At 42.2% G+C, this 25,100-nt stretch overlaps 1 protein-coding gene across 4 annotated transcripts; it reads right to left on the reverse strand.

Moving 5' to 3' along the window:
• Positions 1-247: 247 nt before the first annotated feature.
• TSPO (translocator protein) lies at positions 248-22,873 on the reverse strand. 4 transcript variants are annotated; one of them, XM_075121411.1, is made up of 5 exons: positions 22,713-22,842; positions 7,429-7,630; positions 3,211-3,349; positions 1,891-2,093; positions 248-1,227 (listed from the first exon to the last, which is right to left on the reverse strand). In XM_075121411.1, the coding sequence occupies exons 2-4, from the start codon at positions 7,608-7,610 to the stop codon at positions 1,920-1,922; spliced, it is 495 nt and encodes a 164-aa protein (XP_074977512.1). In that variant the 5' UTR covers positions 7,611-7,630; positions 22,713-22,842; the 3' UTR covers positions 248-1,227; positions 1,891-1,919. The 4 variants fall into 4 exon arrangements, with proteins under 4 accessions (XP_074977512.1, XP_048681453.1, XP_048681445.1 ...); XM_048825496.2 differs by lacking the exon at positions 248-1,227 and having other exon boundaries at positions 1,841-2,093; positions 22,713-22,873; XM_048825488.2 differs by lacking the exon at positions 248-1,227 and having other exon boundaries at positions 1,841-2,093; positions 22,604-22,742.
• Positions 22,874-25,100: the final 2,227 nt, after the last annotated feature.

Consider the following 25,100-nt stretch of genomic DNA (forward strand, 5'->3'; position numbering starts at 1 on the left):
CTCCTGAAAAGTGCTAAGCGCTGCCAAACAGCTGTTTGGCAGCGGGAAGGGCCTGCAGGTAGGCAGAGGAGCGGGGACTCGGTGCACTGGGAGGAGGGGAGCCTGGCAGGCCACAGGAAATAACTCCGGGGGTGCGAAGAGCTTGGTGGGCCGCAGGAAATAACCCCGCGGGCCGTGTGTTTGAGACCCCTGTTTTACACTGTATACATGCATTATTTATTTCTTGAAGTATTATAGCATTAAAAAGTGATATTAGTTAAGCTTTATTTTTTTGATAAACATTGTAACAAAAACTAACCAATTGCAAATTTTAAGCAAAGTGTACAAAGATACCATTTTAAACCATCTTAATCTGCAGCAATCATAGATAGCTTCTAGCCTTGCACTGATATCAAGGAAGCAAGCAATATCACCAGTTATCTTTCAGTCTTCATGTAGAAAAGGGTTGATTATGCCATAGAACTTTTTTTTTTTAAAAGCAGATCTTCCTAATGTTCAATCTGAAGAACTGTCTGCCAAGCACTACCATATAATAGTTCCGATTTCTGAGAAGCTTAGTTTAAAGTTACTTGATATACCTAGGAAACATGGCAGTAAAGGAGAGAGGCAATTTCAGGGCAAGTGAAAATTAGTCACTGCTGGAAATTGCTGTGGATCTGGGGCAGGTTAAAAGAGGAAGGTTTAAATCCTAATAGTGTAAGTGGGAACTGGGAAGCATAGTCATAAAAGTAGTAGTAATGTGCTAGCAGTAGAGAAAAGGTAAAACTTCCTGTCCCAGGTACCTTGTACAAAAAGTTCCTGTTTCTAGTTCAGCCATTTACAACTCTGTGCCTTCTGGTCTAAGACTGCAACACTAATCTTGAAACAGCAGAAACATCTTGTACCTGTCTCCAAGCAGCTAAAGGGGCACCAGCAGCCAGACATCCCTCCAGGGGAGGCAGCTTGCTCTGCTAGTAGACGAGAATACTAGCAGTCTGCTAGTGAAGCATCCAGGTTCCAAGCAGAACAAGTTAAAGGCACTAATTCATCTTTCCGTGATTTTTTTTTCCCCCCCTTCAGGTGCTCGTTGGATATACTCTTTGGGCGCTGTCATCAGTTCCTGACTGTGTGCTTTGGATTTGCTGTTGTCTATTTTTTTAGCCAAGTAAATTACACTAGTTGCAGTGGCAAGGAAATGGGGAGGGGAGGCAGCTTTCTTCTAGTTGCAGAATCCTTTTGGCTTTAGCCCTTTTAAAAAAAAAAAACATGGTGTAAGACTAGTAAGTTCCTTATTGTTTAATATGTTTGAAACCTTCCCCTACCTCTCAACTATAATGGTCCAGGCTGCAAATTATACTATGCTCTCGAAGTTTATATGCACAAGTATGGGAATTCTTCCTCCATATAAGGCCTAATCGTAAACATTTCTAGGCACAGTGCTTTGAAGACAAGACACTGAAGTCAGTACAACAGCTGACAGGAATAAGCACTATGCCAAGTGGTATAAGGCTGAAGGATCAGGCACATACTGAGTAAATTAATGTGAGGAACAATAGTCTGAAAGTCATTAATGGACTTTCATTTCTGGACATAATCAGCCCCCAATTCACATTAATTGCCAGTAATAGTTAAAAATGCTATCCATTAAATTATTTTTTATATGTAATCAACAGCAGGGGCAATAGGAGAGGGTGCAGATTAAACCACTTCATTGACTGTGCTATTAAATTCACTCATGCACACATTCCATTCGGATTGTGTAGTAAGCCAGCATTTGAATGTTGACATGAACACCACTTTGACTGTATTTAGACGAGACCTATTTTTAACTGTCTAATACAGTAAGTACTTCAAGCAATAGTAAAACAGGATTGTAATTTTATTTGGGAAATGCATAAAAAAATCTTCCACCTTGACACCTTCTACTAGAAGATTCTGTATTAAGATTGCTTCTTGTTTTTATTGTCCTTCCAGATGCGGTAATTGAGCACAGAAGCCAAAGTTAACCAAGCTAAATAAGGGAACATCAAATATGCTGCTCTCTTGTTGACATGGTACCAGGTGACAGTTGTAGCTGTTGCTGCACCACTAGTGAGTAGGAGATTGACCAACCCCTGAAACAAAATAAGGTGGTTAGTGTTATTTTACATGCTGCATTTTTGTTAAGACAGTACGTAGATATTTGCACAAATTCAGACTAAACTTTTTTATAAAGAGTTCTGAAACACAGTGGAAAGTACATGCTTAAAAAAACTTAGAATGCTTCTTGCTGATACATGAATGTGTGCAGAGTGGGGTGATCAGTTTGGAAAAGGAATCATTTGCTCTTAACAGGACTGAACTGGCTTTGGAGACATTTTCATACAAATACAGAATAAATGCAAAAAGCTAAAATTAATGCAACATGCAGCCTGAAATGTCATGTTTTAAATTCATAGCATTCACATCAATAATGCTAAATTAATAACTCCAAAAATTCCAAAAATTAAGTTTTGTGTTTGAATTTCTTTACTTCAGTATTTCAGGGATGGTGGATAGGGTGGTCTCCTGCAATTTAGGAGACTGCTTCAAATCCCTGCTGTGCTGCAGATTTCTTGTGTGACCTTACACACGTTAGTGTTCCCATTTCCCCATCGTAAAATGGGGATAATAGTGCTTCCCGACCTCACAGGGGCACTGTGCAGATAAATACATTAAAGGCTCCAAGGCACTCCATTATTATGGTAATGGGGTCATGTAAGTATCTAAGAGAGCTGTGTAGTAAAAGGACCAGCCAAGTAGTTCATAGGGTGGTTTATGTCAGAGACTAGCTTCCCCTTCCACCCCCGGACAGCAGAGAATAATTAGTACTATCTAAAATTGACACTGAATTACGAGTCATCTCATAGTAAATGAATTTTCACAAGAACTTGTCTAAAGGACCCCTAGGAACTTTACCTTGGCATAGCTGTATTTACTTTAGTCACATGAATTATAACTTCTGTTAACAAAGGGTTGGAAAAACACACAATTGAGAGCTAATAATGTAATGACATTGTAGATAAATTATGCATAATCTCGTATGACCATATGAGTAACAAGAATTTAAAAAATCTGCTACTTAAGCCAATTGTTACTTTCTATATGTACCAAAGTTCATTTTCAGAATAAAAAATTCCAAAGTCGGTACCTTGTAACTGACTATGTAAGGATACGATGAGACTTTAAATGTCAATATTACTTTACACTTACCCATCCTATTTTGTGAGCTCCAAAGAATATGGGAGTCCATGCCCAGTTTAATGCCAGCTGCCCTGCATACAGCCCAAGTGGAACCATTGACTCTTCATTGAAACCTCCCAACTCCTTCCATACCAAGTAAGAACCATATCTAAATAAAATGAAGTACTCTGGCAAATTATACAATATAATACGTAGATAATTATAAACACATACTTTGGCAAACTAGGTGACTTTCATAGGTAAGGCAAGAAAATTTTTCAAAGAAGTCTGTGACTTAGGAGTCTCCATCTTATTTTCAAAAGTCACTTAAGAGTCTAAGTGCATTCACTTGCAAGAGACTTAGGCTGCCAAGTGACTTTTGAAAATAGGATGGAGTATCATAAGTCATAGTTTTGGGCTAGAATCCAAAATTGAAGTGCTGATTTATTGTGGAACCTTCAATATGTGGTTTTCACACCCCTATGCTATTCAGGCAAAATGAGAGAGTACATGGTACTGAACCATCCAATAAAAGCAGTAAATAAAAAATTTTGCAGTGGCTACTTTCATTCTTGGATATAGGGGAGCAGATGAACTACTGCATTTTGGACAAATAGAAGTTTGAGTTGAGACCTGAAGACTATAAAGGAAGCAATTGCATTAGTCTAGGTGAACTGAATACATTAATAAGAGTTTCGGTAACTAAGTGTTCATTGTGTGGAGTACAAAGATTGTTATTTCAGAAGTTATATCGGCAAATTTTCAAAACTGGGAGATAATCTGGGGTCAAGTTGAATGAGTAGGTTCCTAACTGGAGAGTGAAGTGTTGGATTTAAATGTCACTTCACCTCCCTCTATTTAATGAAGTGCTTGTCATTTTTAAGGTATTAATTTTTTTTAAACGAGTTAACAGAAGTTAAGGCTGAAACAGGCAAAAAGTGAGGAGAGAGAGCAGTGGTGAATTTGGGTAGTGTCTGCATAGAAGTGATATTTTCATAACCACATTAGTGATTGTTTTTGACACCTCCTTTCTGAAATCAAGAGTGAAGAGAATAGGAGAGAGTAGCTTTTCTCCTGTCAGTGAAATCCTCTTGGTACTGGTTACTGGAAGATCTTCCAGAATACAGTTTTGCAATTGCAAACATACCAGAATTCTCATTGCAATCCATGCCCTTTTAATGCCATGGAATGGTGCATTCTGGGATAACTTCTTAGTTCACTGAAGGTAAGACAGGATTACTCAAGGGTGAGGGATATGAAGCTCAAGCTTATTGTGTACTGAAAGCCTCCCACACAGGGTTGCCAGGCATCTGATTTTCAACCTGAATGCCCAGTTGAAAAGGGATGCTAGCGGCTCTGGTCAGCACTGGGGAACCATGACCAATGAGCGCTGCGGGGGCAGCGTGCTGAGCCTCCCATGTGCCTAGGGGCTGCAGGGACCTGGCGACTGCTTCCTGGGAGCCGTGGTAAGTGCTGCTGGGACCCCGCTTCCACTCCCACACCCAAAGTCCCTCCTGGAGCCCACACACGGCAACACCCTGCCCCAGCCCTGAGCCCCATCCTGTACCCCGAACTCCTCATCCCTGGCCCCACCCCAAAGTCTGTATCCCCACCCAGAGCCCTCACCCCGCTTCTGCACGTGACCCCCCCTGCCCCAGCCTGGTGAAGGTGAGTGAAGATAGGGGAGAGCGAGCGATGGAGGGAGGGGGGATGGAGCAAGTGGGGAAAGGGCCTCGGGGAAGGGGTGGGGTGGGGCAGGGGTGTTTGGTTTTGTGCCATTAGAAAGTTGGCAACCCTACTCCCACAACCTGGTTAGCTGGATCATTCAGCACAGAAGTCCACTCCTTTTTTACTTTTTGCTTTGTAGTTCACTTTAAAGTGTTAGTGGGTACTCGATTTCAGGGCCAGATGAGTATGTATTCCAAAAGACAGCCTGCTCCTTTGTGGTAGTAATTTGCCAGCTGTTTCAATGCAGTTTCATACTGAGATGAAGTCTACATTATGCAAATTGAGTTGTGCACCTAGCTGGGCAATGGGGAGCTCCCTATGCAGGCTTTGCTGCATAAATATTATTTTGCACATTTTTAAGCAAGATAGATTTTTAATTGTTTAGCTGCAGATGTGCATCTAAGACATCCACATGACTTTACCAGAGTTCAAATTCACTCACATGTAGCATGAATAAGTTTATTTTTTTATGTGGAAGTAAATAACCCAAGCTTGCATGCTGGCTGTTCCTTTTCTAAGGGCACAATTTGATATGCTGTCAATTTAATCACTATCCTCCCAAACAAATGCTTTTAAAAAAAACAAAAAGGTTTCACATTTCTCCATCACTAGGAAACACCTAGACACAATTCAGCTTCCAGATGATTTGTGAAACTGTTGTTTAATAAGCAATTGCACTTGTACACAGATGTAACTTTGGCTTCTGCTCTTGATCTAGATTTTCTGGCAAATTTGTAAAGTATAGTTCAGGGCCAGCCCCTGAGTTACACAACTCTTGGGGAGTGCTAGAGCTCTGCTAGATAATACCAGTATTCCATGACACAATCCCCAGACTTTTTTGTATGTGTTAAATGCAAATAGAGGAACTGGATTTGTTGGGCACTCTGAGGAATCTCTGTGATGTTATGTATACAGAACACAGTGATCTGGTTTTGAGCATGATTGAGGCTCTGAGAAGAAACACTTAACTCCCCCTAGGATTAGGATCATTGTGATTTGTCATCAAGAATAAGTATGATTAGGACATTAACCATGGGAGGGAACAGAATAACAAAAAGATATTTTCTGTTTGCTTGGGGAGGGGGAAAGGGAAGGACACTATGTACTGAGCTGTAAAAGACTAGAAGTTTTTCACAAAAGAAGAAAAGACCAAAAGGGAGAGAAAATGGAAGGAGTGAAGGTGAGTGGAAATTAAGTGATAAGGCAAAGGCAAGAAGAGACATGATTCAGCATTTGTTTTTATGCATATTGCTTCACTACAATATTTTGCAACAGCGAACACTAAAATTAAGGAAATCTGTAGCATCCCATCATAACGACTTACTCTTAATTTTCTAAAAAGTTTTCCTATTTGGGGCTGAACTTTCCAGACTTAATAGGCAAAAAGAGCGCAAATTTGAGGAAAATCCCTTCCATTGTATTTGAGTTATAGAAGAGTTGGGCACTGTAGTAGGTTTGTGGGGAAAGAGACAACTCTGCTTCAAAGAAAAATTACTTTCTGCAGGGATCTGCGATAATGCAACTATGGCTGAACAAAAATGCATTAAACATGGCGTAGGGCTAGTCCTCCATAAAGAAGATGTGAAACAAATTGCAGGGGCTGAGTGTCACTTTGGAGCGTGTTCATTGTGCAAGTTCTCATAGCCTAATGTGGCCTCCCCTCATGTGACATCAGTTAAGGAGGCTGGGAGAAAAGCACTTTCTCTTGCTGGGCTGTTCCTGGAACAGTTTTGTGAGGGAGATCATACCTGTCTAAAACACACAAAACAGTCCAGAAAAAAATCTACTTTACAAATAGTTTAGCTATTTTTAAAATGAGATGGAGTGATTAGAATATTTTTTGTATTACGCTTCAGCTTTTCTTTTAAAGTACCAATAGGTCTGATATTTGGCCCAACACACTTGCATCATTGCATCCCTTTTCATCATTGCCCATTTATTTGACAGTAATAGCCTAAGCTGTCATCAGTATTTTAGACTAATTCAGTTAGAGGGCAGCAGACTGTACCAGATAATGTGACCCAGATTAAAAGCACAGGTTTTTATTAGTGTTTTATAAGACAAGGGTTATAGATTCCAGTAAATTTAACTTACTCTTTACTGGAACAATCCAAATCTCAATCCCTCATTTATTTACTAATACAGTTAATTTTAGCTAGAAATGTCAGAGGACACATATACGGGCGGAAATGATTAAAAAACTTTCAATTAGTCAGCACATTACTTCACAGTTCTATTTCTCTTATTGGGGCGGTCAGAAGCAAATCAAAAATTCCTGCATTTAATACACCTCCCTTGTGCATACACATAAAGGGCAGTGTTTCCTAAGCAAGTGCTTACCTGTTGAACATTGCAGAAACAACATCGTCGCTCTTATAAATTAATGTAGCATATATATATGCAATAACATAGCTAACTAATGTTATGCAATATGATTCTTTTTAACAATCCAGCTTTGCTACTGTACATTAAGCAACCATCAGACTAGTTAAGTGTATATACACAACATAAAAGACATACCCCATTGCTGTATACAGAGTTCCCCAGACAGGGCCAAACATCCAGTTAGGTGGACGCCAGGATGGCTTCTCAAGAGATTCATACCATATAGGGATCTCTCTCTTTGTTATCATGCCTCCCAAAAACCCTCCTGTATGGGGCAAGAGTGTGAAACCAACAGCCGGGGCCCACTTCGGTACCATTTCCAAGACAGACGCTGAATCTGAAACAAATCCCAAACACCTGAATGTTTGTTTGCAAAGTGAATTTTTTAGAATAAAACTCTGGCCAAACACTTTCAGATTAAACAGATTTATTTAAGAGATAATTATTGTACTACTTAACTCCTCTTCCAGGGCCTGATCTAAAGCCCATTTAAGTTAATTTAAAGACTCCAGGCTCACAGGCAAGCTGGAACACCTCAAGGATTCTTTTCAGTTTTTCTTTTATAGGCAGTTTTAATCTGATGCATTGTTTATGATTCTACCAACAAAGATTTCTTGATCAATTATTCAGTCTATCACTGCACCCAATACACCGCTTCCTTACTCATTCATATCCCCTTCCTTGAGCTTGCTTAGCAGAGGTTACAGGTTTAAAAACAAACATCCATCTTAAATAGTCTCTTCAATTTTCTGGGGCTGATCCTCAGCTAGTGTAAATTGTTTTAGCTCCATTGACACCAGCTGAGGATCTGCCCCTATATGTTTATCTCTCCAGTCAAAAGGCTTCAGTCTTGTCAGGTGCTGAACATCCACAATTCCCTTTGAGCTCAATGGGAGTTGTTGGACATTAGTGCCTTGCCTGGTAAGCCTAAAAGAGAGACTCTCAAACCCATATTTGGATGAATGTCAGTCATTCACCTCTTACCCCAATTGCTTGACACTACTAGGTTTTCTTGGCATAGCATTTTACATAGATGGACGGTTTGGTGACAAGATGTAGAACCCTTAAAAAAATTTTAAAAGTACAATTTACATAGTGCCAAACTGCATTATCCCTCAGTTTATTTATTCATGGATGAAAATATGTGTATGTGAAATTCACCCAGGTGCAGAGGGTCAGCACAAGGCTTAGGACCAATATAAGCCCTCCAACCAACAGTGGGTATAAGCATTGGGGGTGAAGCTTGCCTGGTTGCCCTAGCTACATTAGCAAAGCAAAGGTAGCATTAAGAGTAAATAAATAAGCTGGAAAAGCTCTACCCCAAGTTTTGTGGCCAAAAACCACCTGCTATATACAATCCATATATAGGTTGCCAAAATAAGGGATTAAACACATACCAAAAAGGATAAAATAGAAAAGACAGATTTTGAAAGCAGAGTAGCCAAGTGCATGCAACCCTTTACTTTTATTATTTGCATAGGACTATAATCTTGCCCAGTGCTTTATGTGACGCAGGGTAAGATATAGTCCGTTGTTGTAGCTGTGTTGGTCCCAGGATATTAGAGAGAAAGATGGGCGAGGTAATATATTTTATTGGACCAACTTCTATTGGTAAGAGAGACAAGTTTTCGAGCTTAAATAGGGTATGTCTGCACTGTAATTAAACTCCTTTGGCTGGCCTGCGCCAGCTGCCTCAGGCTCACAGGGCTCTGGCTAAGGGGCTGTTTTAATTGCAGTATAGACATTCAAGCTCGGGCTGCAGCTAGGTTTGCCAGGCATCTGGTTTTCAACCGGAATGCCCAGTCAAAAAGGGACCCTGGCAGCTCCGGCCGTTAAAAGTCCAGTTGGCTGCCCCCAGAGGGGCAGGCAGAGTGCCTATCCGGCTCCACATGGCTCTTGGGAAGCTGCCAGCATCTCCCTCTGGCCCCTAGGCGTAGGGGTGAGCACGGGGCTCCGCATGCTGCCCCTGCCGCAAGTGCCAGCTCTACATCTCCCATTGGCCAGAAACCTTTCCTACAACATGTCTTTCGAGATCCATGAGTTGTGCACATGCCTATCACGTGTGGTGTACCTCATCCAGTGCACTAAATGCCCCAGAACAACTATAAGAGTGAAACCAGACAATCAACTACACTCTCACATGAACTCGCCCAGAAAAATAAGACAAAAACACCCTATCACCTGTGGGTGAACACTTTTCACGAAACGATCGCTCTATATCTGACGTGAGTCTCAGACCTCCTTCTCAAAGGAAATCTATACAACACCTTCAAAGGATGAGCCTGGGAGCTTAAATTTGCAACTTTGCTAGACACTAATAACCATGGACTGAATACAGACACTGGATTCATGGCTTTTTACAACAATGTGTAACCCACTAACAACCCCACTCCCAGCAGCTCCCCCCCCCCCTTCTTTTTCTCACTATGACTGGAGGGGTATTAACAGGACACTTCACTTTGAATGGTCCCTTGAAATTTTGTGTTTACTACTTATGCTAAATAACGTATTCCACCTTGTATTTAGCTGTGACATTGAGTATGTTTCCCAGACCTGAAGAGGAGTTCTGTGTAAGCTCATCTCTCTCACCACAGAAATTGGTCCAATAAAAGATACTAGCTCACCCACCTTATCTCACAAAATAAGAAACTAATCCTGAAGAACGGCTACAGAGAGTGGAAGAGGGGACACAGAGGAATAACCGATACTGAAGGTCAGTGAAGTAAGAGGAAAAAAGAAGAGCTGTGAAAGTGCTAAAAAGAGAGAAAATAAAGATGCAGGGGGTGATTAGTTGTTTCAGAGGCAAGTCAAAGAAATGTGTCTCTTTGATTTGTTAGGGACCTTGGTTAGCATGATATGAATGAGTGAGAGCAGAAGCCAGATTGGAGAGGATCAAGGAAAGCCCTGGCAATAGCTGTAGGCCATACAGACAAGGATTTTAAATGCAATGGGGAGGGGGACGGATAGACTGGAAAAGCAGCTGGGATTGAGAGAAGAATTTTTTCATGAGTGGGTAAACAAGAATGTGCCATTAGCCTGAGAAAGAAGCCAGAGGGGGGAAGATGTTTTGAAGATAAAAGAGAAGATGGAGAGAGCGTGCATGCCCAGGAATGGATAAGAGACAGAAGGGAGTGGAAGGGTTGGAGGTGGAAAGAAGGAAGAAATCGGAGCCAAAGTCTGTGCACAAGAGGAGGGGAGAAGAAAACATCCTGCTGAACAGTGTCAATTAAGTCTTTGATGGAGGAGGGAAAGCTGGGAAGAGAGTTAAAAACCTGTCCTGTGTAGTTTGTTGCTACAAGTATTGCTGTTGTGCCTCTTACCTAATATATTCCATATGCAGAGTTCAAAACTTATTTTTACCAGGTCGTGTTTTAAATGCAGCACAAGAATTGCAAGTTCGCATGTTCCTACATTATTTCTTCTTAAATACCCCTGTGGGAGAAGTATCTCTGTTGAAGCACATACTACTTCTCAGGAGTATTGGCGACATGAAAGTGACACAGTGCTACTCACTTTCACTATCTAATTCTACTGGGACCCAGGGGAGTGACTATCTGCAGGACCAACAAGCTCCGCTGGGAACAGGATTTCCTAGTAGTTGTAGAGGATCATACCTCTGCTGCTTTTACAGAGTAATTTGGAAGGAGTCCACTAAGAAGGTGAAAATGATTGTGATCCTATCGCTCTGCTGTTCTTATGGTCATTGCTGGGGAAACATGGGGCTCAGTTCTCCACTGCCCTGCAGTTTGTAGTTACTTGTACAGTGGATGTAAAATGATATCAGATCAGAGCTGTAACATTTTGCACCCTCGGTAAGTGAGTACACAAAGGACAAGTTAGTGGAGAATCTGGCCCAGTATGTATAGGAGCAGCAATACAGGGATCATTGTGGAATGGGGGAGAACAGGAAATGAGGGAAGACACAAGACCAGGAAATATCCACAAAACAGGAAGAGGAAAGATGTGCACAAACAGAGGGGGAGGAGGAGAGAGAAGGAAGGGAGCGCCGCAGTAGTGGCAGGACATAATTTGGATTGATTTGGGTGCCCTGCCCTTTGGGCTAGTAATACTAATTAGTAATTATATAGCACTTTTCAAACAGAACTCAAAGCTTTTTGCAAGGGTTAGTAAGCTTCTTTATCCCTATTTTCAGAGCTGTCCCTAGGGAACGGCCAATCGGGGCAACCACCCTGGGGCCCTGCGCTTTGGGAGGCCCCACGCTTCATGAGGAGGCGGGTGGGGGGATAAAGTGATGGGGGTGAGGAGCAGTCCCCATACCAACTTCCCCCCAGCACCTCCCCATCCCTCCCAGCGCTTACTGTTGTTCAGCAGTTTTGCAGCAGCTGGAGGAACTGGAGTGGGAGGGGAGAGGAGCAAGGGCACAGTGCGCTTGGGGGAGGGGCGGAACTGCGCAAGGAAGAGGTGGTGTGCAGGTGGGGCCTTGGGGGAAGGGGGAGAGTGGGGGCCGGGCCTGGGCAGAGCCAAGGGGAGCACCCTCTGGCAGATAGAAACTCGGCGCCTATGTCCCTGGGCCCCGCACCCCCCATAGGGACAGGCTTGCCTATTTTACAGAGGGGATACTGAAGTACTGTGACTTGCTCTAAGACACACACCAAGTCAGTTGCAGGATTAAGATTAGAATTTAAGTTTCTTAACTCCCAGCTCCAGGCCCTGTCAACTACACCACAACCATCCCTAGATGTGGGAGCACTATAATTCAGGTATTCAATCCCTGGGGATTAGCAACTGGTACCAATCTCCAATGAAAATCAATGGCTGAGTGAAAGAGCAGCACTGATTGATTTAGGAAGCCATGTGCAGCCCTCCATAAATGCTCCATGTGGGCCTTTAAAACGAGAACAAGTGAGTGAAAGGAGGGAAGTGGGAGGAGAGGGATTCCCAGAGACACTGTTCCTGCAAAAAAGAGTAGAGCTGGAAACAAAATGAAAGATTTGGAAACAAACCAAGGATGAAAGAGAGGAGCAATGTACAACCAGACAGAGGTGATAAGAAAAAGAAGTAATGCATAAAATTCAAACGTGGTGATCAGAGGAGAAAAATATTAAAAGGCCCGATTCCAGAAAACCTTATTCTTAGGTGTCTTCCTTACATGAGTTTTCCAGTTGTAGGAGTTTCTGTTACACAAGAGTATAAAGAAGTAGCTGATGCTTAGACCTGAGATGTGTAAGCACTGGAATAAATTGCCGAGAGAGGTTGTGGAATCTCTATCACTGGAGGCTTTTAAGAACAGGTTAGACAAACACCTGTCAGGAATTATCTAGTTATTATGTAGTCCTGACTTGAGTGGAGAGCACTGGACTAGATGACCTATTGAGGTCTCTTCCAGACCTACACTTCTAGGCTTCTATGTTCTCCTACCACACACCCCATCTTTGCTCTAGATTTCTTAACACCATGACAAATTAAGCAAATCACATATAAAGCAGAATCTGCATTAGTTCCAAGCTTTTCTGACTTTACTTTTAGAGGAATTAAATGGCTTTCAGTTGCATTACTTTAGTTTCCCTTTATTTTCAGAGAGGAAACCAGTTATAGAGCTTACAAAATGCATTTCATAATAGCTGCTTGATAAGGAGTGTTTTCCTTTTTAAAAAAAAAAAAAGTTCAAAGTGGATTCAGGCACTAAACTTGTGTTCCGTGTTCTGGTCCATGACTAGGGCTCCTAGGTGGCTTCACAATACAAATACTAGTAACTAATAATCCACCTGCTCTTAAGTCTGCTGACCTATTTTGTGGTTAAACAATCACATTTCCTATTTTGTATGATGTTTTTCTCATCCTTATTCCTGTGCGAAAGACCCACACAAACAGGGGGAAATGACTAACAGGGTGAGTATTCTCCAGTAAATCACGTTGTTGAAAAAATAAAAAGTTAAGGCTGGAAGTGTTTCAAGGGATTCCATCCATCACCTAGAAGGTTACATTTTTCTTTACAATTTTTTTTTTTTAGTTCAAAAGCCTGGAAGTAAACAGACAGGAATCCATCCAGTTCCCACACTGCCATATAAAACTTTTAATCCCTATAACACCAACCACTCTTAACTTTACCCCATTATTTGTTCTGTACTGGAAATATGCAGTTAGATGTATAATATTTATTAAATGTGTAGGAAATATTTAAAAAGTAATATACTTGTAGAGTATATAAAACTGTCAGATCTGACCTTCTCAGAGTAGGGTAAAGTATTTTTATTAATATAATTTGAATGACTGATATTTGCTGTTTGTAGCTTTGTATCTAAACCTGGAAAGTATATACCTTTTAACTATGGTGTAGCAACTAAGTTTGTCACCTTTTTGTACTGAATAATATTGTAGAATGGGTTAGTGATTTTATAACCTCCAAGTAAATTTGTTATTTTGATCTTTATATATCTTTGCAAATGTTAGATGATAAAGCTAAGGCTCAGTGGGTGGTGTAAGTTAATTGAGGTGATATTGACGGATGAAAGATTATATATGGTAGAGAGAAACTGGCTGGATCTTTTAACTATTCATTTTCTAGACTTAATGGTTGGGGATTATTTTGTAGTTGTAGGACTTTGTAAACGATATGTGGGTGTTAAGTGAATTCTCTTGAAACACTTTAAACTTGAACAATACTCATTTTTTTGTTTGATTAGTTGTTTTTTTTGTTTGGGACTTACCCTGTTTTGAATAAGTGCCAAAAGCTTAACCTGGGATGGTATTATGTTAATAGAAGGAGAGGCCTGCTATAATGGACCCGATGAGAATCACTAAAACAGGGGTCCCTTCCTTAGACTTTAGCCAGTCTAAAGCAGATATGGGGAGCTTGGTGGGAGGAAAGGTACACCTTGGAATAGAGGACATTAGAGGGAAATACCTCTCATGGTTGCCTGTATCTCCCCTTGCATGCCTACCCTTGGTCCCCTATAGCTCTTATCCCTCATCTTCTATTCCCTACTATTATCCAGCCTCTCCCAAAGCTTCCCCATTCTGAGACCAGGAGCATGGCTCTATGTTGCCCTTTCATATCCCCTATCCCAGCCCAAAAAGGAATCCTACAAAAAGTGAAAACATGGAAAAATTGCTAAGGAGGAGTACAAAAGAATAGCACAAGCAGGTACGGACAAAATCAGAAAGGCTAAGACACAAAATGAGTTGCACCTAGCAAGGGACAGAAAAGGCAATAAGAAAAGGTTCTTTAAATACATTAGGAGCAAGAGAAAGACAAGTATAGGTTGGCTACTTAGTGAGGAAAGAGGGCTAATAACTGATGACATCAAAAAAGCTAAGGTTTTTGAATGCCTATTTTGCTTCAGGTCTTCACTAAAATGATTAATGGTGATTAGATTCTAAACACAATTGATATTAACAACAAGGGGGAAGGAATACAAGCCAAAATAGGGAAAGAGCAGATTAAAGAATATTTAGAAAAATTAGATGTATTCAAGTCACCAGGGCCTGACGAAATTAATTCTAGGGTACTTAAGGAACTAGCTGAAGCAAGCTCGGAATCATTAGCAGGTATCTTCGAGAAGTCAATGGGTGGGTCCCAAAGGACTGGAAAAGGGCAAGGATAGTACCTATCTTTACAAGGGGGAACAAAGAGGACCTGAGCAACTACTATCGGTTTGTAAGCTCCTAAAGGATAATAGGGTTATAAGGAATAGCCAGCATGGATTTGTCAAGAACAAATTATGCCAAACCAACCTAATTTCCTTCTTTGATGGGGGTATTGTCTTTGTAGATGGGGAGAAGCAGCAGAGGTGAGATATCTTGATTTTTGTAAGGCTTTTAACACAATCCCACATGACAACTTATAAGCAAAGTAGGGAAATGTAGTCTAGATGAAATTACTATAAGGCATGTGCACAACTGGTTAAAAGACTGTACTCAAAGAGTAGTTATCAGTTGTTCACTGTCAAACTGGGAGGACATATCTAGTGGGGTCCCACTATGGTCAGTCCTGGATCTGGTTCTAATCAATATTTTCTTTAATGACTTAGAGGGGAGAGCCATTATAAAATTTGTGGATGACACCAAGCTGGCAGGGGTTGCAAGCATTTTGGAGAACAGGATTAGAATTCAAAATGACCTTGGAGAATTGGTCTGGAATCAATAAGATGAAATTCAATAAAGACAAGTGCAAAATACTTCACTTAGGAGGGGAAATTCAAATGTACAACTACAAAGTAGGGAATAACTGGCTCGGGGGTAGTACTGCTGAAAAGAATCTGGGAGTTATAGGAGGTCACAAATGGAATATGAATCAATAATGTGATGCAGTTCTGAAAAAGGCTAGTATCGTTTGTAATATATAGGAGGTATGTGTCCTGCTCTACTCAGCACTGGTGAGGCCTCGGCTGGTGTAGTGTCCCATTCTGAATGCCACACTTTAGGAAAGATATGGACAAATCAGAGAGAGGCCTAAGGAGAGCAACAAAAATGATAGAAAGTTTAGAAAACCTGACTTGAGAGGAAAGGTTAAAAAACCCTGCATATTTAGTCTTAAGAAAAGAAGACTGAGCGGGGACCTGATAACAATCCTGAAATATGTTAAGGGCTGTTATAAAGAGGACTGTGATCAATTGTTCTCCATGTCCACTGAAGGTAGAACAAAAAGCAGTGGGCTAATCTGCAGCAAGGGAGATTTGGATTAGATATAAGGAAAAACTTACTAAATATAAGAGGAATAAGGTTCTGGAACAGGCTTCTGAAGAAGGTTGTGGAATCCCCATTACTGGAGGTTTTTAAGAACACAGTGGATGCGATGGTCAGGGATGGTCTAGGTTTACTTGGTCCTGCCTCAGCACAGGGGGCTGGACTTGATGACTTCTCAAGGTCTCTTTCCACCCTACATTTTTATGATTCTATGTCCCTCCCCATGTTTTCCCATCCAGCACTTCTGCTCCTCGGCATTTCTCCCAGTATCCTACTCACTCACTCATCCCCCCACCTCTGCCAGGTGCAGCAGCGCACCCTTAGGCTGCAGCAGGTCAGTTTATACTTTAAAAAACATGTTAAAATAATTAAATTTATTTTGTGTACTCATGGTAACTGCACTAGAGTGACCCCAGCCATCGCAACAGGAACCAGAAGAAATAAGGAAAAAGAAACAAAATACAACATTCTGCCACTTAAGGCAGGGTGTTTCTCCACTATGGCCCAATACATGGGAAGCTATACTCAAGATTTTCTTCAGCCTTTCCCCCTTCTCTCTGAGTAAGGGCTGCGGGGAGGACAGCAGAAAGGGAGCAAACCACAAAGGAAGGGATGGTTTGCTTCAGCCCAGAGGAAAAGTAAATAGTTCTTAACCTAGGCGCCAACTCTGCGGGTGCTCAAGGGCTGGAGCACCCATGGAAAAAAATTAGGGGGTGCTTAGCACCCACTGGCAGCCAAGCTCCTCTACTTCCTCCCCACTCCTGCCCACCTGTGGCCCCTCCCTCCCAGTGTCTCTTGCATGTCCTGGAACAGCTGTTCAGCAGCATGCAAGAGGGGCTGGAAGGAAGGAAGAGGGAAGAGGTGGGGCGGAAAGAAGTGGGGTGGGGCCTGGGGCTGAGCAGGGTTTGAGCACCCCCGGGGAAAATTAGAAGCTGGTGCCTGTGGTTCTTAACTTTAAAGTCTTTTGTAAATTGTTTAGCCTTTCTGTGAATGCAAAAGAGCCAGCTTCCCACTTCCTCTTTCTTCCTAGCTTGGGTGTTTCCTGACCCAGTTACCTTCCAGCTCAGGGAGATGAGGAAAAGAGAGAACGACTTTTGTTGCCTCCTCTTTAAATCCCTGTTTTAGAGCACTATTTACTAACCCCTTCTTTATCTGTCTTTGTGCTGGGCATGTATACCTTCTCACATCATCTTTAGATTATACATCTTTATAATTTTGCCACTGACATTACCCTCATCTAAAATTAAAAACACTAAAGTGCACTTCTTGCAGCATGGCCAACAAAACAAATGGTTTTGGTGTTTGTAGGCCTCACCATTTTGGGGATGTGAGGAGTTGGAGGGAGGAAAAAAAGGCATTAGGAATAGTTTCAGAACATCAACAGCAGGGCATATTTTGCAACAGCACAATTTCATAACTGCTTTTCTTGTTCACTCCCTCTCCAAAAAACAAGCATCCAAAAACAGAACCAGAAATTCTACCATGGAATGAGATGTGGCATGCAAAATCTCAGGGGTGAGGAGGGAGTGTTTTTTTTCTGGGGTGTTTGCTGGAAGAGTGGATGGTTAGTACTGAGAATCCCGTTTGTTTTAATTATGGAGTGGCTATTACAGCGCCATACCTCAGAAGAAACCATGACACTGACTAAACAAAGAGAAAAGGAGTACTTGTGGCACCTCAGAGACTAACCAATTTATCTGAGCATAAGCTTTCGTGAGCTACAGCTCACTTCATCGGATGCATACTGTGGAAAATACAGAAGATGTTTTTATACACACAAATCATGAAAAAATGGTGTTTATCACTACAAAAGGTTTTCTCTCCCCCCACCCCACTCTCCTGCTGGTAATAGCTTATGTAAAGTGATCACTCTCCTTACAATGTGTATGATAATTGAGGTGGGCCATTTCCAGCACAAATCCAGGTTTTCTCCCCCCCAAACACCCCCCCAAACAAACCCACTCTCCTGCTGGTAATAGCTTATGTAAAGTGATCACTCTCCTTACAAAGCTATTACCAACAGGAGAGTGGGTTGTTGGGGGCGGGTGAGGGGGGGAGAAAACCTGGATTTGTGCTGGAAATGGCCCACCTCAATTATCATACAGATTGTAAGGAGGGTGATCACTTTACATAAGCTATTACCAGCAGGACAGTGGGGTGGGGGGAGAGAAAACCTTTTGTAGTGATAAACACCATTTTTTCATGATTTGTGTGTATAAAAACATCATCTTCTGTATTTTCCACAGTATGCATCCGATGAAGTGAGCTGTAGCTCACGAAAGCTTATGCTCAAATAAATTGGTTAGTCTCTGAGGTGCCACAAGTACTCCTTTTCTTTTTGTGAATACAGACTAACAAGGCTGTTACTCTGAAACATAAACAAAGAGAGTTGTCAAAATGCACAAAGTAAAAAACAAATCTAGATAAATGTTTTTTCTCACTTATAATAACCTTAGATGTTATCTGTAACAATAGAAGGAAACAGCACTGTAAATTTAAGTTGGTGGTATTTATCTAAGGACAAAATGTGTGCAATATGATATGTAGGTTTGGAAGGATTAGATTTTTATTGGTAGTATACTAAACATCGATTTCACTGTGCACATACACACCAACAACAAAAAAATCTATCAAAATGTATAGATAAAATAAGAAAAATACTGTCTGAGAACTTTAGAGTTTGATTTAATGATATTTACTTTGTATATTTGGACATGTGATATTGACAATGTGTTAACTGTTATAATGCTTTAACTTTTTGAATCTGTCATTTCCATAGTTATCATCTGAACCCTCCCCATAATTTTCTGCAACTCTGAACATTTCAATCAATAAAAACAAAAATTCTGAAAACCCATAATTTTGCACAACAAAATGTAAATCAATAAAAATTGAAAAAAGCTTAAACATCAATATTATCAATAAATTTAAATTCTGTCAAGCCTAGACTCTCAACCTTTCCAGACGCCAGTACCCCTTTCAGGAGTCTGATTTGTCTTGAGTACCTCCAAATTTCCCCTCACTATAAATCTACAAAATCAGACATAAAAATACAAGAGAGTCACATCACACTTACTGAAAACTTGCTGACTTTCTCATTTTTACCATCTAATTATAAAATAAATCAACTGGAAGATAAATATTGTACTTAAATTTCAGTGTATAGTAGATAGAGCATTATAAACAAGTCATTGTCCGTATGAAATTGTAGTTCATACTGACTTTGCTAGTGCTTTTTATGTAGCCTGTTGTAAAACTAGGCAAATATCTAGATGAGTTGATAGACCGCTGTGTACCCCCAGGCTACACCCTGGTTGAGAACCACTGGTTTAGTAGATGTACTTCTGTGACATTTTGTACTAACCGTACACTTTCAGGACATACTTCATTCCTAGATTTGAGCTGTACTATTCATGCCTGGTAGTCATTAATATGTGAATCCCCATCACCAGAGCTGTGTCTAATTGGATGAATTATAATCTTTTGGGCAGCCACAAGCAGAAATAGGTAGCTTTTGCTGCTGTGGATATTTGGGTATTTGACAGCAGTGAGGAGTCCAAAAGGAACCCTAGGCTGCAGATTGACTTAACAACCTGAGAGCAGATGCCCTTGATAATGGGGGATGTTATAGGAGAAGCAAGTTATTCAAAGCATTTGTCTTTTCCCACCAGCATTGCTTCAGTAGGGCTTGGGTTCAGCTTTAGCCAGTTGCTCTTCATCCAATTTATCTCAACTCAGCATTGAGAAAAAGGGGAGAAGATGCTGTTTATATTTCATAAAAAAAACAAGCGTAGGGCTGGGTGGTGTCCCTATACCAGAAGTGTGCAAACTATGGCCTGCAGGCCACATTCAGCCCATGGGACTGTCCTTCCTGGCCAGGGAGGCTAGCTTCCACCCCCTCCCCCACAGCCACGCCAGGGATAGTCAGGGGACAGGGAGCGGTTGGATGGGGCAGAGGTTCTGGGGGGGGGGGGGAATGGGGAACGGGCAGGGGTAGATGGGGGGGTGCCGGGGGTGCTGGGAATGGGTGGTCAGGGGACAAGGAGCTGGGGGGGGGGGTTGGATGGGTCAGGGTTCTGAGGGGGGCAGTTAGGGGGCAGGAAGAGGGAGGGGGTATATAGGGGGCGGGGGCCAGGCTGTTTGGGGAGGCACAGCCTTCCCTACCCAGCCCTCCATACAGTTTCGCACCCTGATGTGGCCCTCGGGCCAAAAAGTTTGCCCACCCCTACCCTATACTATTGTCATTTCAGCCCATGTTGTCTCACTGACTCCTCCAATGACTTCACTTAGATGTTGAATAAGATGGAGGGGAAGACTGAGATTCCACATTATGGGATTCCATAGAGGAGGGTTCTGGGGGAAGAGTAATATTTTCCCATAATGATGACCCTTTGGTCTGAGAAGATGATCTGGCAGTATTACTTGCTATTCCGATTCATTTTCACTCCACTGAGTTAAATGACCCCATTCCTTTTATTAAACTGCTCTACGAAATGACTCACTGTTTGATGTTTCATAACACCAAACCAACGCCAAATGATTACACAAGCGCAAATGCAGGTTTGCATACTTTCACTTCTTTTTCTTGTAATATCTCCATTTGGTGCTCACTTTACTAAAGTGTGTTTCACTTTAGCCTTTCATGAATTCACTCCATTTCATGACATATAATCAGTCAAGAGAACACAAACAAGCATCCTCTTTTTTCCCCTTTAGGTAACAGGCAGAATAAGCTTGAAGTACATATACCAATTTAAGTAATGCATTTCCTCTCTAATAAAGCTCCACTAGTTTAAAATCATACTCAACCTATCTCGACCTACCTGGAAAAGCAAATATTGACAATATGAAATTCTGGATTTGAGAGGCTGGAATTCAAGGCCCCCATGAAGCCAAATGAGATAGGAACTGGGACAGGGAAGAGGAGTAACACATGCAATAGTCCACTAGCTAGGGCTTGATTCATTGCTGCTGGCACAGGAGCCAAACTGCCCCAGAGGTTTTACTGTGGTAGGGCAGCTTAAAACTACTGGTTTCAGAGTAACAGCCGTGTTAGTCTGTATTCGCAAAAAGAAAAGGAGGACTTGTGGCACCTTAGAGACTAACCAATTTATTTGAGCATGAGCTTTTGTGAGCTACAGCTCACTTCACTTCATCACTGTAGCTCACGAAAGCTCATGCTCAAATAAATTGGTTAGTCTCTAAGGTGCCACAAGTCCTCCTTTTCTTTTTTCTTAAAACTACTGTGGGTTTTAGCACCAAAGGCTGTATCCGTGCATATTCTGGCTCCCTTGGTCCCATCCTCTCCCTATTTGACACCACCCGCTTTCTGTGCTTTGCTGGCCAGCTCCAGGTGCCACAGTAGTGGGCATTTGCACTGCTATAAACCCCCTTCTGGAGGTATTCTGCCACCATGGTGCTACAATCCAAGTTCCACTAGTGGAAACCTGTATTACATAAGGGAAGGTTACTAAGCAGTATTTCCCATCCACTGGCTAGAACCAGTGATCCTTCCCAACTGTTTTCTTGTTGTGTTCATATAAAAATAAAGAAGAGAGAAAGAAAAGGAAACTTTCCTGAACATTTTAACTGTAACACTTCAAATGACAGCAAGCCCCTAAAAATTAATTGTTGATCCAACAAGAACATTATTAGCATACATTTTATAGCATTTGTATTAATAATTATCAACATGTCCCTCAAACTATACTATGTATCTATCCGGAATCATTTAACCCAGCACTGAAATGAAGCCACCTCCAGTCTGTAACTCAGTAACCAGGAAAATGAAATGTACATAACAGGCAGGGCAACACTGTAGGATGGATAAAGAACAGGCGAGAGAATCCCCCTACGAAGAGGGCTGTGGGAGTAAGAGCATGCACACACACCCTTCCCCTCCCTGAAAGGGGCATTGCTCCCAGCATTTAAGCAGTGTGGCCTGCACCTGCCAATGGAGTGAGTGCAGGGCAAGACACGTTGTAAGGATCTTTCCCCAATTCCCATAAGATGATCAGAAAACACACAGTAAATGTTAAATTTGGCATAGAATCACAACAGCTCTCCCTCCTTCACCCTGTATAATCAAGCTATGCTAACATGGAGCAAATAAAGTAGCGCTAGTAATAATTAAACTCCCCCCATCTAGGCATCCGAGGAAGTGGGTATTTACCCAGGAAAGCTTATGCTCCCATACGTCTGTTAGTCTATAAGGTGCCACAGGACTCTTTGCCATCTATGGTGTATCTCACCTGAGAATCTCCAAGTACTTTACACACCGTTAAAGAGGCCTCCCAGCACTGCTGTGAAGCAGTCACGAGGACTGTGTTTTACAGATGAACTAACCACAGGTTGAGTGACTGGGCCCAGGCGAGGAATCCCACGCCTTGGCTGTATCGCTACTAGGCAATGCACATAAGCAGGTGCTGCTGTTCCTGCCGACCCGATGCTGGCTGCAATATGTGACACTAGAAGACGGCCTCCGTGTTGCCAAACCCAGCACTGTGTGGCACCCTGGGGCTAAGCCCTCTTGCTGTTACCAGTGTCTCATCGGCCACGAGGTGTGGTATAAGGTGCCATTTCCCTCCACCCCTGCTGCTACAGCCGGGCCGATCGACTTGCACGGGTGACACCCTCCCCTTGCTCCTGCGGCAACTGTGCTTACTGAGAGCTGCTTCCCTTCGAAATTAGCCGTTTCCGCCTCCCCGCGCCTTAATCCGGAGCCACTGACGGAAGAGTCTCCGCCACAAACTCATGCCCGGGGAGAGACTCACCCGCTGCAGCGGCCCGCAGCTCGGCGACACAGAGGAGAGCTCTAGGGACCCGGCAGGGGTGCGGCGTCCCTCCTACGCGCAGGGGAACCGCAGGAGCGGCGGCGGCATGGCAATCGGGGGCGGAGCTGGATGCTTTGGTGGCGGCCCGGCCCGGGCCAGCTCCAGCACGCACGGGGGGAGGAAGGGGGTGGGTGGTTTGGGGAAGTCATTATGTGAGGCTTTTGTTGTCGTTGTTTGTCTCAAGCCTCTCCCGCTGCGGCAGGAGGCGGAGGAGTTTGCAGAGCCGTTTACTGTATTTGAAATTTCAGCGCACTCATAGGAGTGGCCTACCCGAAAGGATCGCACAGCTCCAAGGTTAAATGGTCTAAGTTACTGAGCCCCTTTGGTTCTGAAATAGTTTAAGGTGCCCACGCTATCCAGGGTAAAAGGGTCCAGCTTGTCCACACCCAGCACTCCCTCCAGCGACTGCTGTGGCTGAAGATTGCAGCAGTAGCTCTTCTACTATTCCAGACCTAGTTCTCTCCTCTCTTCATTTCGTATTTCAGAAGGAGACCTGGTGGTTTAAAAAAATGGGGAGAAAATTTATTTTAAAACCAAGTTTTTAAAAAAGTCGAAATAATAAAAATATACAAGTTTTACTTTTAATAGGATATGCTGGGTCTTTATTGATGTAAGGGAAGGGTGCCAGTCTGAGCCAAGACCAGCCAAGTACAACCTGGACTTCTGCTGGGTCTGTGTGGAAATGGTATGGGAGGTGTGCACTGAGCTGTCACTAAGGGATGGGCAGTAGTATCATGCACCTGCACATGAAGGATCACTTCAGTCTAGAGTAGCACAAAAATGGTTCTAACTGAACCAGTGCAGTCTACAGTGGGTAGAAAACTTTTTTGGATCTACTGTACTTGTAATGGTACTTATAGCACGTTACAAGTGCTTTTGTATGTGCAACCCCCCCCCCCCGTAAATCTCAACTTAACTCCTTGTGTAGAACTCATCAATTAAATTGTTTTTAATTGTTCACTTTATTAATATAACTTCATAAGCAAAGCTTTATGAATGAAACAACATTCATTCATAAAACTGATTACCCCAATAACTGGCTAATTGAGTTTCACTTTCAATCCAATTGCTGCTTAAATCACTGAAACTTACACTGTTTCAACATTGTAACTTCTGCTCATTGTTTGTCATTCCTTACACTTATCCATATTGTAACTCAAACTCCATTTTAACTTGTCCCAAATTCCATTTTAAAATGCTCACTTCATTTTGTAAAAGCTTGCTGCAACCTTCATTTTTGCAAAACCCTGCTGTAATCTTATTAGTTTAGTTTAGATGTGTGAATGAGGATGTATGGATGATGGAATCAACCTCCAGCCCCAGCCTGTCCTGATGAAATAAAGTGTAAACACCCAACGGCTGAAGATGCAGACAACAGCCCTGACAAAGTAAGAGAAGTCCACCCTCAAAAGAAAAGAACAAAAGTACAATTGAAGAAACATCAAAGCCAGGTCCTAGGCTGAAAGTCATGCCTGCAATTGAAGGGTGATCAATCACACCGGTCCCAGAGGCAGTGTAACCTATAGACTCTGGATTCAAACGAAAGCCTACAAAAAGGAGGGTCAGATGGAAGACTTTGAAGAGTAACATTCTGCTGCTAACATGGAAAGGCATCGGTGCATGCCCAACAGAGACCCCGCTCTTCCTTGTGCCCCGCTTTCCTGGCCAGTTAGCTGCCACAAGCTACAAACCCAAGCCACGAACTCAAGCTACATTCCGGACTGGTAACTATACAGCAGCTGCAGAACCTATGTGTGTGTATGAACGAATGTGTGAATGAATGTGAAGCTGAATGAAATGTTATAGCTATAACTGACTGCCTACTATGATTCTTTTTGTATTCACAAAAGATCCTGATGTTTTTTATTTTACTGGTATAACACTTGTGGTGTTCCAGCACCTAGTGGATGATACCTGCTCCCTCAGGATCCAGTACCTTCCCCACAGTCCCATTTATCAATTAAGGGAAGAGGGAGTTGAGGGAGACTAGCTGGCCCACCTGAAAGGGATCCTGCCTGCTTCTATCTCTGTATCCTAGGAGACATAAAAAAAGAAAACCATTAGTTCACCAATAAAAAACTAATCCAATCCCTCCAATATTAAGGGCACAACACCTAAGGGTTATGTAATAAATACCTGGGAAAGAAAAAGAAACTACCTCGCATTTCCTATCAACAATAGGAATATCCCAGAGGATTATGAAGATCAAAACAGTAGCTCTCTTCAGCTTTCATTTTCAGTAATGACTATCAATTATTTGAATATAATTCCAGCTACATTTTCTTCTCAGGAAAAAAAATATCAAATATATTAGAACAGCCCCCCATT

Source organism: Caretta caretta, chromosome 1, assembly GCF_965140235.1.
Source record: "Caretta caretta isolate rCarCar2 chromosome 1, rCarCar1.hap1, whole genome shotgun sequence".
Taxonomy (NCBI): Eukaryota; Metazoa; Chordata; order Testudines; family Cheloniidae; genus Caretta; species Caretta caretta.

Excerpts from the sequence above, each read along its gene's own strand:
- TSPO (XM_075121411.1), bottom strand. The coding sequence starts at position 7,610 with ATGGTACCGAAGTGGGCCCCGGCTGTTGGTTTCACACTCTTGCCCCAT. Across the intron at positions 3,350-7,428 it reads ACTCTGTATACAGCAATGGG|ATATGGTTCTTACTTGGTAT; the intron begins GTATGTCTTTTA and ends CATTTTATTTAG. Across the intron at positions 2,094-3,210 it reads GAGCTCACAAAATAGGATGG|GGGTTGGTCAATCTCCTACT; the intron begins GTAAGTGTAAAG and ends ATTTTGTTTCAG.